We start from the raw sequence: 13,027 nt of genomic DNA, 5'->3' as shown, positions 1-13,027 counted from the left end.
CTGATGTTCAGTTTCAGTTTCTGTAGGCATTAGACAGCAAGACAGCTCACTAGGTTTTGGAACGGAGCCTGTGAGTCACTAGCGACTGGTAATCCTGACTGCCGTGTCAAACAGGGAATGACCACTCATTAGCAGCATCTGCTTATAAAATCGTATGCGCTATAATGTTCAGTAAAACCTGATTAAAGAGCCAGACGACTCTTAAAAATTGCACACTGACCGATTGCCAGGCAGATCAAGAAGTTTGGCTTTTTAAAACGTTACCGTATGCTTGAAGCTCATTAAGCTTTGGCCAAATGTTGTCTATTGTCTTGTAGCGAGGGCTGACGGGTTACACCGCGAACACGACAGAGGTGAGAGGTCGCAGCGTTACTTGTTCTCTATAAGCGTCTGCACTTTGCACACCAGGTCTCGAGCCAGAGTCAGAATTTGCTTGATATTGTGATGCTCGGCCATTTCTGAAACACAAAAGTTATATAATTTAGGGACATGAAGACGACCGTTCGGCTCGGCGATCGCAAATAGCAAATGCTTCAAATTTGAATTGCAGGTGCATCTCGGGGTAACTAAAATCAGTGCAACTAAATGAAAAACAATTTCATTTCAAATGCGTGCAAATAAATCACTTTGTGAACTGCGAAACTAATGCATATTTTTAAAATGTAATGTAATTCACTTTGCTGTTTAAAACTAGTGAGAATAAAGAAAACCCATTTGTAAATACTTAAGAAGAATGCAATGCACCTGAAATGACAAATCAATTTATTAATTACTGTTGCATTTAACTACGTTTGAACATAAAATAATTAACAAGTAATTAAAAAGTCTGTTTAGTCACAGTTTAGTGACTGATTTTGGGGGATTTTACCAGTTCTTCATAAACAGGAGATGCAGCAGGTTGTGGATTTGTTACACAGTTCTCTTTTTTTAGATTTTAAGTGTTCGTGAAGGTTAAGTTACACAGTATACATCTTATATGCCTGTTGCTGATGTCTTTATATAATTTCTTCAAATGAAGGTTTATGACATTGAGATGTATGCTACCATACCCGGGTGTATAATAAATATATAATCACCGTTGAAAAACTTGATGATGTCTGTGAAGTCCATATTGTTTTCTAGAATGATGTCTCTGTATATCTCCACCAATGCAAGAGCAATGAAGAGCACAAAGTGGCTGGAGGAGACGCACTTAGCGGCCCAGATGACCTCCCAAACAGCAAACACATCATCATACACCAACTCTGAGGAATTGAGATATGCACGTTAGACAAAGAGGGGCGAAAGTACCACTATTTAAACAAATAATATGAGGCAAAGCATCTGGAGAAAATCGTGTTTGAGTCTGCATGGACAGCAGGGGGCGCTAGCTTTGCTAGCTTGGCCCTGGACAGAAGCTCATATTCTAGTTTTGAATATAATAGGGCTTTAATGAAATTTAATATTGCTCTCATAAAGCATATGACCATTAATGTGAGTAAAGCTTTGTGCTTAGCCCGAATATCCTCATAATAGGTTTTAAATGACTAAGTTGCAATGGAAAAAAGGCAACGCAATTGCTAATTAGAAGATTCGTTAAGCAAAATGTGACTTCGTTGAGAGCAGATGAGAGCTATCAGAAGACATTTCTTTCTTCTCAAGTGTCACTTGTAAAACATCGCATGCTAGGCAGTTTAAAACATGTTTTATCCTCATTATACATTTTATCTGAAAGACATTATTACCTCGTTTAAAGTCAAGAAGAAACCAGCGATAGCAGAAGTAGAAGTGCGTGTAGTCTCCGTTCTGATGCATCAGCTCAAACAGCTCTGCGTCTAGAATCTAATCACACAGCGAAGAGTGAAAAGATCGGTCACGTGCGTGTTTTACATTTAAAGGCCGTTTTTGGAACAAGCAGTGACTAGGGCAGACGTCTGACCTGGATGAGAGATCTCATGTTGGCGAAGTGTGTGTCCATCGCACCTCCGTGAGGAAAATTTTGATTCATCCTTTTCATTAGTTCAGTGAAGCAACTGAAAGCCATGGCCTCTGAGAGATTCAATAAAAACAAACGAGCAAAGCTGAACAGTGACACAAGCTCAAAAACAGACGAGGAACAGCAGTTTTCTTAAAGACAGGCTCACCGTCATCTAGAATAACCAGCAAGGGAGCGAGCAGGTCACACATGCCCTGGACATATCCAATTTCCAGGTGCTGCCAGATATAACTGCAGAAATGGACAAGTCATTATATGCGTTGGCAATATGAGCTACATCACCACAGCAGGTGTTAATGTGCTTTGAGACGCAGCTGCAATCAAAGAGTTCATGTCTCTATAATAGTCTGGCCACGAGATATGTCTTAATTAAATTTTTTTTGCCGTGTTTTACAGTCTGCTAGGCGTTTTTGTTTGAAGAAATGCATCACAATCAGTGTTGGGTGAAGTTACTTATTCTCTGAAATAGTAAAGTAAGAGATTACTGTTGATTTTTTGGATTTAATTTAAGTACAGTAAACACACTACAGTAAATAAATTATAATAGTACAGTAGTAGACTTATGTCTAAACATATGTCTATTCTACTGAACGTTTTATTCAAAAAGCAATCATGAAAAAATGCATTTCCACAAACATTGATGATAAAAATAAACATTTCTTAAACACCAAAGCAGCATATTAGAATAATTTATAAAGGATCATGTGACACTGACGACTGGACTAATAATGCTGAAAATTCAGCTTTACGGCAATACATTACACATTAATTACAATAAATCAAAATTTTTTAAATAGTAATAAAGTTTCACAATATTACTGTTTTTAAAGTATTTTTGACAGAAAGCAAAACAACTGAAAGCAGAGCATAAACAGTGAAGGCCACTAAAGAAATGCTTTCATTACCTGCACATGATGTTGCGCAGTTTCTCCAAGTTAGCAGGAGTGAAGTACCAGTAATTTCGGTCACAGCGCTGAACGTCTTTATCAATGCGATGCAGATTTAGAGTGTACAGGTCCAATAGCTCTTGCTGCAGTTACAAGGGTGAACAGGTTTATGCAGATAATGTAGTTAACGATACTGAAATAAAAAAATACATCTCTGAAACACGTGCTTACAGAATAAGTGGTGCCTATAGAGGAAACTGGAGATGTAGCTTCATTTTTCTCAGCGTTTACAGCCAGCGAGTCCAGCTGTGGGCAAAGACTCTCCATCTCCGGCTCCTCAGAGTCCATTTCGTCAGAGCCGGGCTTTCCTCGAGCTTCCTCCAGCCTGAGCTCCAGTACAGGTACAGCTGCCTGCTCATTAGCCTTGCTTCTGGGGGAACTCTTCCTTTCCCAAGCCATGGACACTTTAGCTGTAGGAATCTCCTCCATTTCAATTGCAGAAGGAGACTCGTCCGACTCAGTTGCGTCTTGGGCTTCACCCATCTCTCGTGTGCTAAAAGCTTCATGCACCAATGGGACCACAGTCTCCTCAATTACTGGAGCGTTCCTCTGCATTTCTATATGCGTGCTTCTCTTTGAATCATCCTTTCCTTCTCTTTGCTCTGTATCAGTGGATTTGGGGAGAACCGATGTTGCTTTCCTCTTTACTATCGTTCCAGCTCCACTGAGTAAATCACTGGTCTTCATAGTCTTGTTCTCGTTCTCATCACTCGGTTTTAAAGCTCTTTGTGTGCCACGATCATCATCCTTGCATGTCTTGGAGTCTTTGATTATTTCACTGGTTTCCTTCTCTGTATCATCATGCTTTGAAACAGACACCAGTGTGTCAGCTACAACCTTCTGCTCAAGTGCATCCGATACCTTATGATCTTTTGTTACCAAAGGTTCCTCTCGAGTCGCTCTAATATCTTTAATTCCCGTGTGGGACCTTTCAGTGTCCGCACTTACCCGATTCTCATTCATCTTCTGCTCCGGAGGAGTCGATTCCTCGACCTCTGTCACTCGGGGAATTTCAGACTCAGTGCGCCCTGTCAGTGTTTCATTTTCTGATGTCAAAGTCCTCTCTGGAGATTCGCCCACTTCCATTTTGGTCATGCTGCTGCGAGCTGCTTCAGGAGCCTCGGAGGCATCTCTAGCCATTTTCAACCCCTCAGTCTCGACCTCTGACCGCTGGTTCTCTGTGGTCTTCTTGCTTCCCTCTGTTATTGCCACGACTGCATCCAAAGACAACACTTTGCTAACCTCAATCCTACTATATTCTCTCACACCTAGTTTCTCAATCGATATGGACTCACCTTCCTCAGTCACCTTTCCTTCCTCTCCAGATGAACTCGCAAACCTCTCCTTTGATACTGCTAGCTGTGGTTGAGCTTTAAGGCTTGGATCATGTATGGCACTCTCCTCTGTGCTCAAGGAGTCTGACTGACCAGAAGTAACGGAGAAGTTTCTGGAAGAGGGCAGACCGGAGTCTGGAGAACTTGTGCCATTTTGCGGTGTTCCGTTTGTGATTTTGGAAACCTGTTTGGTATCTTCACTCTTGGGCTCGGACTCGATCTGGTCGACCTCTTCAACAGACTCAAACACCTGGAAAAACAAGACAAACGGAAAAAAGCTACTCCAGGGGAAGGGGTTTAGGGAAGTGAAGAACTACCAGGAAAGAATGAGGAACATCAGGAATGAGGAATAGTTTAAGGGAATAGTTCATCCAAAAATGATGAACTATTTACTCACCCTCGAGTAGTTTCAAACCTGTACGAATTTCATTGTTCTAGTTTGCAGTTTGTAACTAGGCTGTTTTGGGTCACCATTGTCTTCCATAGTACAAAAAAGTCATTGGTGACACAAAAGAGCCTGGTAACAAACTTATATCAAAATATCTTCTTTTGTGAACAAAGAAATTCATACATATTTGGAACTACTCAAGGGTGAGTAAACGCTGACACAATTATCATATTTAGGTTTACTATTCCTTTACAGAAATGTCAACTTCTACAAATATTCATATAATGGCCACAGCATCGGTCTGAAGCTTACTTGAGTACTGCTGCTGGAGTCGCTCTGCAGCCTGGAATCTCTTTGCCTGCCTGAACTACAGCTCTGCGAAGACTGAATGACAAACAAACACAACACATCCCTAAGTAAATACTACATAAAACCAAAAGCAAACCTTTCGGTCTGGACTGGAAGTCTTCAGAGCCTGCCAACAATGCATTTTGGTCTTAGAAGGTCACTCTGAGACACTCACCTCATTACTGATGGTGGAGTCACGGTGCATTATCCTCTGTGTGGTGCTGTCTATACTCGCCCCAGACGAGCACTTGGCTAATGCCACAGCATGCTGTTCTTTTTCTCTCTGCCTAACAATGGCCTCACACCCCAGCCATTCGCTCATTGTCTGCTCGTAGCACGCGCGCATCTGCTCATCCACCTGCAGAGTTGAGAGTATAAGAGGCGGCAACATCTTACAATGAAATCCACTCACAATGGAGCAAGCGCTTTGAATCCAATGCGTCTAGAAATCCAATTAATCTTGCTTTTGACTAAAAAAACGAAATACTTGTTGCTTTTATCAAATGTAAGGAAATCAACTGACTGGATGGTATATTTGCCTACTGCAGGGCAATCACTGGAAGTCTTTAATGGTCACATTATTTTTGCAGTTTAAAGTCGTTGCATGAAAAACACTGCGTATTCTATGGATTTTCTATGCACAATTCACATAAAATTCTTTGGGAGGATGGTTTTAACCAAAAAAACGCACTAACCTCTTTTCTCTCAGCCTCAGACATCCCAAACTGGTAATGGCCGAGCAGGAAAGGCCAGACCTCTTTTCGCAATGAAGGCTCAACTCCACCGAAATAAACTAGCCGCAGTAACTCTTTCTCCTCATAGGTCTGCAAAAAAGCAGGTACTGTACACACCGACTGACTTCCAAGCACAAAATGGTACAAATGGTCATTCGTGTGTCATTTTACTATCAATCTATTCATTTGTATTTGAATGGTTTTTAGTGTTTTTAAAAAGGAGTTTGTTATGCTTATCAAGGCTGAATTTATTTGAAGAAATTTTATATTGTGAAATATTATTACAATGTAAAATAGTAATTTTCTATTCGAATATACATTAAAATCTAATGTATTACAGTGATGCAAAGCAGAATTTTCTGAATCATTACTCCAGTCTTCAGTGTCACGTGATACCTTCAGAAATCATTCTAATATGTGATTTATTACCAGTGCTGGAAACTGTTGTGCTGCTAAATATTTTTGGGAAGCTGTGATTCTTTTTCAGGATTGTTTGATGAATAAAAAGTTACAAAGAAGAGCATTTTTCTCTTTTAAAATAGAAATCTAATATAGTTGAAAGGTTTGGGGTCAGCACATTTTCATTCGTTCTTTTTCTGAAAGAAATTAAAAGTTTCATTCAGCAAGGATGCGTTAAATTGTTAAAGTGATAAGTGATAGCAAATATTTATATAGTTAAAAAAAAACTAATTGTGTTTTTTTACTTTTTACTCAACAAAGATTATTGCAGTTTCAAATAAATATTTGGCAGTACAACCGTTTGTCAACACTGATAATTCTTATATTTAATCAGCATATTAGAATGATTTCTGAAGGATCATTTGAAAAAATGCAGCCTTTATGAGCACAAGAAATGCAGCCTTAAATACACATATATATATATATATATATATATATATATATATATATATATATATATATATATATATATATATATATATATATATATATATATATATATATATACATATATATATATATATATATATATATATATATATATATATATATATATATATATATATATATATATATTTGGATATGTATTTTTATTTTTATTTGTATATATATATATATATATATATATATATATATATATATATATATATATATATATATATATATATATATATATTGGTTTGCCTGTTTAGACCATAAATTAGTTTGCCAGTATAAGCACACTAATGATCACAGCCATAAGGGTACTTCTGTATAGATTTTACATTGATTTGCACCCTTTAATGCCGCCACTCTGGCACTCAGGCTCTCAACATTAGTCATCCAAACATATTGTTTCTGTGATGAGAATGAGAGAACTGTGATTAGGGACAAATGAATATTAATGAGTGCCTGTTGAAGACGCTCATTTAAACGTGTCTGTTTTGGACCCCAGGCAGGGTGTGTGTGTGTGCACCTGATATTTTTTTTTACGTTATGGGGAGCAAATGTCCCCACAAGGATAGGAATTAAATTTTGTAAATTTTCACCTTGTGGGGACATTTTTTAGGTCCCCTTGAGGAAACAAGCGTCTAAAACATACAGGATGTTATTAAAATGGCGGTAGTTTCCTAGGTTTAGGTATTGGGCAATAGTTTGTACAGTATAAAAATCATTACGTCTATGGAGAGTCCCCATAAAACACGGAAATGCAACACGCGTGTGTATGCATGCTTACGCTGCAGTCTTGAAGAAACGTCTGCCACACTTCTGTGGTGAGGCCTCTGTAGGCGTCACTGGGCACATCTGGCTCCACAATAGAGTGATTGACGAGGCCAGACAGGTGAGTGCGTACCGTGGACAGGTGACGGCAGTACGCCAGCCCTGAGAGGGCAAAATATGTGTGTGACTGATTGAACAAGAGAGACACTTGAGAATGTGAAGGTCGCCTTTGATGGAAAAAGATGGTGTTGTGAGACTATAAATTTATGAGTAATGGATACAAACATCCATAGAAAGCCCGAGAGATGATTTGGTTCTTCATGTTGTCACACAGCAACTTCAGTGGGGCCCTGCAAATAAGATAATATATACTTTTTAACTTAAACATATATTTAACAATTATTTAATTTATTTCATATTTATATTTACTTTTGCACAGAACATCTATAGGCTTTATATATAAACATGGCGTTACTTGAGCATTAAACAATACCCAATTATAATTTTTGGACAATCATAATATTTTTTATTAAATATAATTATTTAGAATATAAATTATATAAATATAGGCATGTAAATGAAAATATTTTCAAAAAAAAATATACAGTATTGGTGTGTATTGATACATAATATATGCATATATATATATATATATATATATATATATATATATATATATATATATATATATATATATATATATATATATATATATATATATATGTGTGTGTGTGTGTGTGTGTGTGTGTGTGAGTGTGTGTATATATATATATATATATATATATATATATATATATATATAAAATAAATATACATAGTACACTTACATATGTAAACAGAAACATATATTTTGGATGCGATTAATCATTTGACAGCACAAAAAACCCACAATAATAATAGTCATTGCAGTAGTTACATTTCTACCCAAATTAATTGTATAATCTGCTTTGTGACTGAGATGCAGGTTTCTATTCCTATCTAATTTAATTACTCAAAATTGATTATTCAGTTTTTCATTCTGTCATTGTACCTTTCATGATTGCATCCATTGGGCGGAGCTCCATCAGAAAAACTACTCTGTGAACAGGAAGAGCAAGACGATTTCCTTGGAGTTGGGTGCCACATGTTTGCTCCCTGATCTATCAATTCCGGTGCCACTAACAGACAAACACACACAGAGAAATCTGATTATGCATTGAACATCTGGATGTAAAATGAACCTTAAGTAGCCAAAAGCAGAGCAACAAGAACCCACTATTACACCCAGCTTAAAACAAAAGAGAAAAATAATATCAGTCTGCATGGATTTAATGAAGTAATAATGGCTGCCGTGACACTCAAAATTAACAGGATCACATTACAGGTCAGATTTAAAAGCCACTGTTACTGTTACAAACACGTATGATCATTATATATTAAACACAAATTTCAAGTCTACACCGTTAGCCCACAATTAACAAAGGATCACTGAATTTCACTGGAGCAGGACTCCTGAGCAAAACAGAAAACTCACACTGGAATCTAAGCGATCGCTTGCAGACGTAGAGGCCATAAAAGCAAGCATAAACCAGCAAGAAGTCGGCGCGTCAGACAGACACACGAACACATAAATGACTGGTGACAGGGAGAATTACAGCTGAGCTCAGGGGAGGACGGGGACTCTCCCGGGGAGCTGCAGTGGTGCTTTGGTATCACCAGCGTCTGGCGTTTAGGAGGCCACAGCCCTCTCGAGTTCAGGGAGAGAGATCGGGCCAGTGAGAGATGGGAGGAGTGGGTAAAAGTCACTGTAATGAGTCAAAACATCTCCGTAAAACCAAAGGAATGATTACGACGGATGGTACATATAAACGGATAAAAACCAAAATGACAAACAACACTTGGATACAAGAGGCCCTTTTTTCTATTATTCGCTTCTAAAAGCTGATATGAACAACAGCCGTACCATGATGGGGAAACAAGGCTCAAGAGCTTGTTTGATAACCATTTAGTCTCTTACCAAATTCTGACTGGCTGTGTGGGAAAACAATGCGGAAGACATAATCTGTTGCTTCTTCCTCTTCTTTGTCTGAGACGGAGTCCGAGGATCCCTGTGGACATCTCTTCTTCAGCTTGGGAAATACTTTACCCTGGAACAAGAAAAGCGAAGCGTCAGTTCGAGATCCATGCAGTCTGGAACAATTTATTCATTCCGTTTATAATTCATTTGTAAGACACTAAATCAATTGCAATTGACGGATTAATCAATCAAGACAAATTGCAGCACAGCGAGAGATCGTAACTGATCTAAATGTTATGGTGAAGCAGGCGTATGTACCGGATCCCCTGAGGCTCGCCGGCGAGCTATTGAGGAGGAGGAACCAAATACTGAACCATCCCGGCGACCCTGGTCCAGGAGATTCCAAAACCATCGCAATGCTGAGATATCCCGTGTGAGCCTGCTGGAGCGTCTTGGTCCGGTATATCTCCAGCCTCGATCTCACCAAAGGATGCTGGCAGAGTTCCGCTGTCAGAAGCCAATCGCTTTCCTGTATATCCCACTAGGAAGTCTCTTGCTCTCAACCAAGGCTACATTTTTTCAGATACAGTAATATTGTGAATTATAAGTGTTTAAATTGGTTTTAAAATTGCTTATTTATATCTGTGGTGGCAAAGCTGAATTTTCATTCGTTACATGTCACATGACCCTTCAGAAATTACATGTTTACGAAACATTTCTTATTGTTATGAATGATTTGCTGTGCAACTTAATATTTTTGTGGAAACAGTAATACGTTATGAATTCTTTAACGAAAAAAATGACGTTTTTAATGTTACTTTTGATTATTTTAAGGCATCCTTGCTGAATAGAAGTACTGATTTCTTTTAGTAAGAAACTGTACTGTACTGTACTGAGTGTAATGTATGGAGCGATTGTCAAAATATACAAAAACAATTAAAAACCCTGTCATTTCTGTGTCACATAGAACAGAGTTGTCTTAGACTACAACAGAAGATGCTAATAAAAATACTTGGTCAACTAATGGCAATGTTTTACAAAGTTACAATTGCACAAATGCTGAAAAGTTTTAATGATACCATTCCCCCATTATACTAATGGAAGAACCACCAATTGTCAGCCTGTGCATAATTTAGATATTTCAGAAATTGGAGCAAGTGCACAGTAACATTACAGATCACTTTCTTACCTTTCCTCTCTGGGACCACAGCGGCGGGTCTAACTGACCGTGAGGCAGCAGACCATTTTCCAGACAGGAGAGGAACTGTAGGAGGTGACCACCACGAGGAAAACGAAGTGGAGGCCTTTGAATCCCATCCTGACTGACCAGAACCACTGTTCCCCCACAGTCCACTGCAGACAAAAATACACACGCTATAGGATTAATATAAAACAACGTGATATGTTCATTGACATTTAAAAGTCTCTCGCTATCACATATGTTACTAGGTTAAATACTTGAACTTTTCTGTGCCATGCAAAACATTTCCGCACTTAACTCCTATCAGAATCATATAATATTCTTAATATTAAAGCCACGACACAGTCTGTACAACAAGGAATCATTCATTGCCATTATAAGCAGAATTACATTGCTTTATAATTTGAGTAAAGCCTCGCTTTAAATTCTCATCTCTCTGCAGAAGCAATTATGTTCTGATTAATTCTGCTCTCTCTCATCGGTCCGCTGGTCTTGTGCTCGGATGAATATGAAAAGGGCAAGTACAATTGAGGATATTGGCTGAATATTTGAGTACACCCAAGTGGATTTACTTCACCAAAAGAGACTAGATACTGATTAACGTTAGATATGCTTTTAGCCTTCAGAACCTCTGTAGGGTCTGTGAATGTTGGAGAATTTTGTACCATTATATTGCGGTTACATTATTTATTGGGGTGTGCAATGTAATTATTTTAGATTTTGACCAATCTTATTATGTCCTCGTAATAATGTTAAAACTACAGCAGTGACTACCTATTAGATGACTGTGGCTGGTCAAACTATATAATGTGTCTCTATCATGCGTCTTTCATTTTATATATATATATATATATATATATATATATATAAAAATATTTTTTTTTTATTTTTTCCCAATTTGGCGTCTAATTATATATATATATATATATATATATATATAAAAATATTTTTATTTTTATCCCAATATATATATATATATATATATATATATATATATATATATATATATATATATATATATATATATATTATTTTTTTTTTTTTTTCCTTTTCAATTTGTGCATGATATTCCATTTCTTTAAAGTGGTACTTTCGCCTCTTTTAAACTTAAACAATTGGGAAAAAGATGAGGTACAAGTCAGTATATTACATCTGTGCATTCAACAGCAGCCTAATAAACCTACTGCTAACCGTCTTTCATTAATGTTAATCAAACAACAAAAGAGAGAAAATCACTCACACATCTTGACTGATTTTTGGCTGTTTGATGCAATACTGTGTTTTCATGTTATAGGTATAATATCACTAGTGCATCTCAAAATAGGGAAGATTGCAATTTAATTCACTGATCGTGATTTTGTGTGATTAGACTGTGATAACTCTCTCCTATTGTATATAAATTATTAAAACAACTCTGTCAGAATTATGGCCAAGTAAGAAACTGTGCGTCATGTGGGTGCCAGTTGGATGTTTTTCAACCTGGCACAATGTCTCCTACCCTGCTGATGACAGTGCAAGTACACAATCTCCTCAAGGCGGATTGTCATGGCATAGTCCCAGTAAACACTGCAGAAAAACAGGTGAGACCAACATAACAGTGAATAACATAAACCATAAAACATAAAATACAAATGCTTACATCCCAGTGATTCAAAAAGTTTTTAATTAAAATCAATACATGCATTACTTTGTTTTGTAACGTTAAACCTTAATCCACAGAGCTTTTGTTTTGGTGCAAATCTCCTGGTTCAAATAGCTTTTAAACATTAATTCTCTTTTTTCTTGACAATGAACTTTCCCTGAAATGCGTTACGTTTGCATCCCTGTATTATGGCGGATTTACATTTAGTCATTTAGCAGACTTACAAATGAGGACTATAGAAGCATTTAAAACCAGCAAATACAATAGAGGGTCAAGGATGTGTGTTTTTAAAAGGAGATAGATAAAATAGAATTAAAACTGATAGTGCTAGAGTTAGATAGTCAAATTAAGATGGAAGAGACGCCATTTCTAGTAGATGGCTAAAGGCTCATCTGCTCGGATTGGTTCGAGCAGGTCATTCCACCAGGTGTGAACGGTTAATGAAAAAGTCTGTGAAAGTGATTTTGTGTCTCTTTGGCATGTCAATGCATTGTTCATTTACAGAACGCAAGCTTTTAATACATTACATTGCATCGTGTCCCGTGATGCCCGAAGAGATCACTCACACATCACATTTTGCAAAAAGTACAAACTATTGCTATTTATTCTAGTCCCACCTCTTCTCATAGTCGAGATCTCCCATGGAGCCGTTCATTAGCTGATTTGGCGTCCATTTCAGAGTCATGCAGTCGGCCGTCTGGTGCAGAGAGAGGTACCCTGGGATTGCTTCCATATCATCCCTCTGAAAGCGCCACAACAGAAGCCCACGTTATGAAGCAACTACAAATCTATAATCAATGTAA

General features: G+C 37.6%; 1 protein-coding gene across 4 annotated transcripts in view; it reads right to left on the bottom strand.

Annotated features, from left to right (window-relative positions):
• sgsm1a (small G protein signaling modulator 1a) overlaps nucleotides 1-13,027 on the bottom strand; it is a 33,620-nt gene that overhangs the window by 471 nt on the left and 20,122 nt on the right. Inside the window, exons 9-26 of one of the 4 annotated variants that reach the window (XM_043240139.1) lie at nucleotides 12,842-12,966; nucleotides 12,081-12,148; nucleotides 10,571-10,734; nucleotides 9,382-9,511; nucleotides 8,416-8,542; nucleotides 7,671-7,735; nucleotides 7,402-7,547; nucleotides 5,688-5,816; nucleotides 5,168-5,350; nucleotides 4,957-5,028; nucleotides 3,871-4,569; nucleotides 3,094-3,726; nucleotides 2,881-3,005; nucleotides 2,124-2,206; nucleotides 1,919-2,028; nucleotides 1,725-1,821; nucleotides 1,077-1,244; nucleotides 1-458 (exon numbers count right to left, since the gene is read on the bottom strand). The exon at nucleotides 1-458 is cut by the window's left edge and continues 471 nt beyond it. In XM_043240139.1, coding sequence (XP_043096074.1) covers nucleotides 370-458; nucleotides 1,077-1,244; nucleotides 1,725-1,821; nucleotides 1,919-2,028; nucleotides 2,124-2,206; nucleotides 2,881-3,005; nucleotides 3,094-3,726; nucleotides 3,871-4,569; nucleotides 4,957-5,028; nucleotides 5,168-5,350; nucleotides 5,688-5,816; nucleotides 7,402-7,547; nucleotides 7,671-7,735; nucleotides 8,416-8,542; nucleotides 9,382-9,511; nucleotides 10,571-10,734; nucleotides 12,081-12,148; nucleotides 12,842-12,966 — 3,213 coding nt within the window. In that variant the 3' untranslated portion in view covers nucleotides 1-369. Of the gene's footprint in view, nucleotides 459-1,076; nucleotides 1,245-1,724; nucleotides 1,822-1,918; nucleotides 2,029-2,123; nucleotides 2,207-2,880; nucleotides 3,006-3,093; nucleotides 4,570-4,956; nucleotides 5,029-5,167; nucleotides 5,351-5,687; nucleotides 5,817-7,401; nucleotides 7,548-7,670; nucleotides 7,736-8,415; nucleotides 8,543-9,381; nucleotides 9,512-10,570; nucleotides 10,735-12,080; nucleotides 12,149-12,841; nucleotides 12,967-13,027 lie in introns of all 4 variants that reach the window. The other 3 variants (XM_043240138.1, XM_043240135.1, XM_043240136.1) reach the window with 3 other exon arrangements.

This window comes from Puntigrus tetrazona, chromosome 5 (assembly GCF_018831695.1).
Source record: "Puntigrus tetrazona isolate hp1 chromosome 5, ASM1883169v1, whole genome shotgun sequence".
NCBI classification, from domain to species: Eukaryota; Metazoa; Chordata; class Actinopteri; order Cypriniformes; family Cyprinidae; genus Puntigrus; species Puntigrus tetrazona.
Note: the sequence above shows the minus strand (reverse complement) of the source record. Positions and strands in the feature narration are given on the sequence as shown.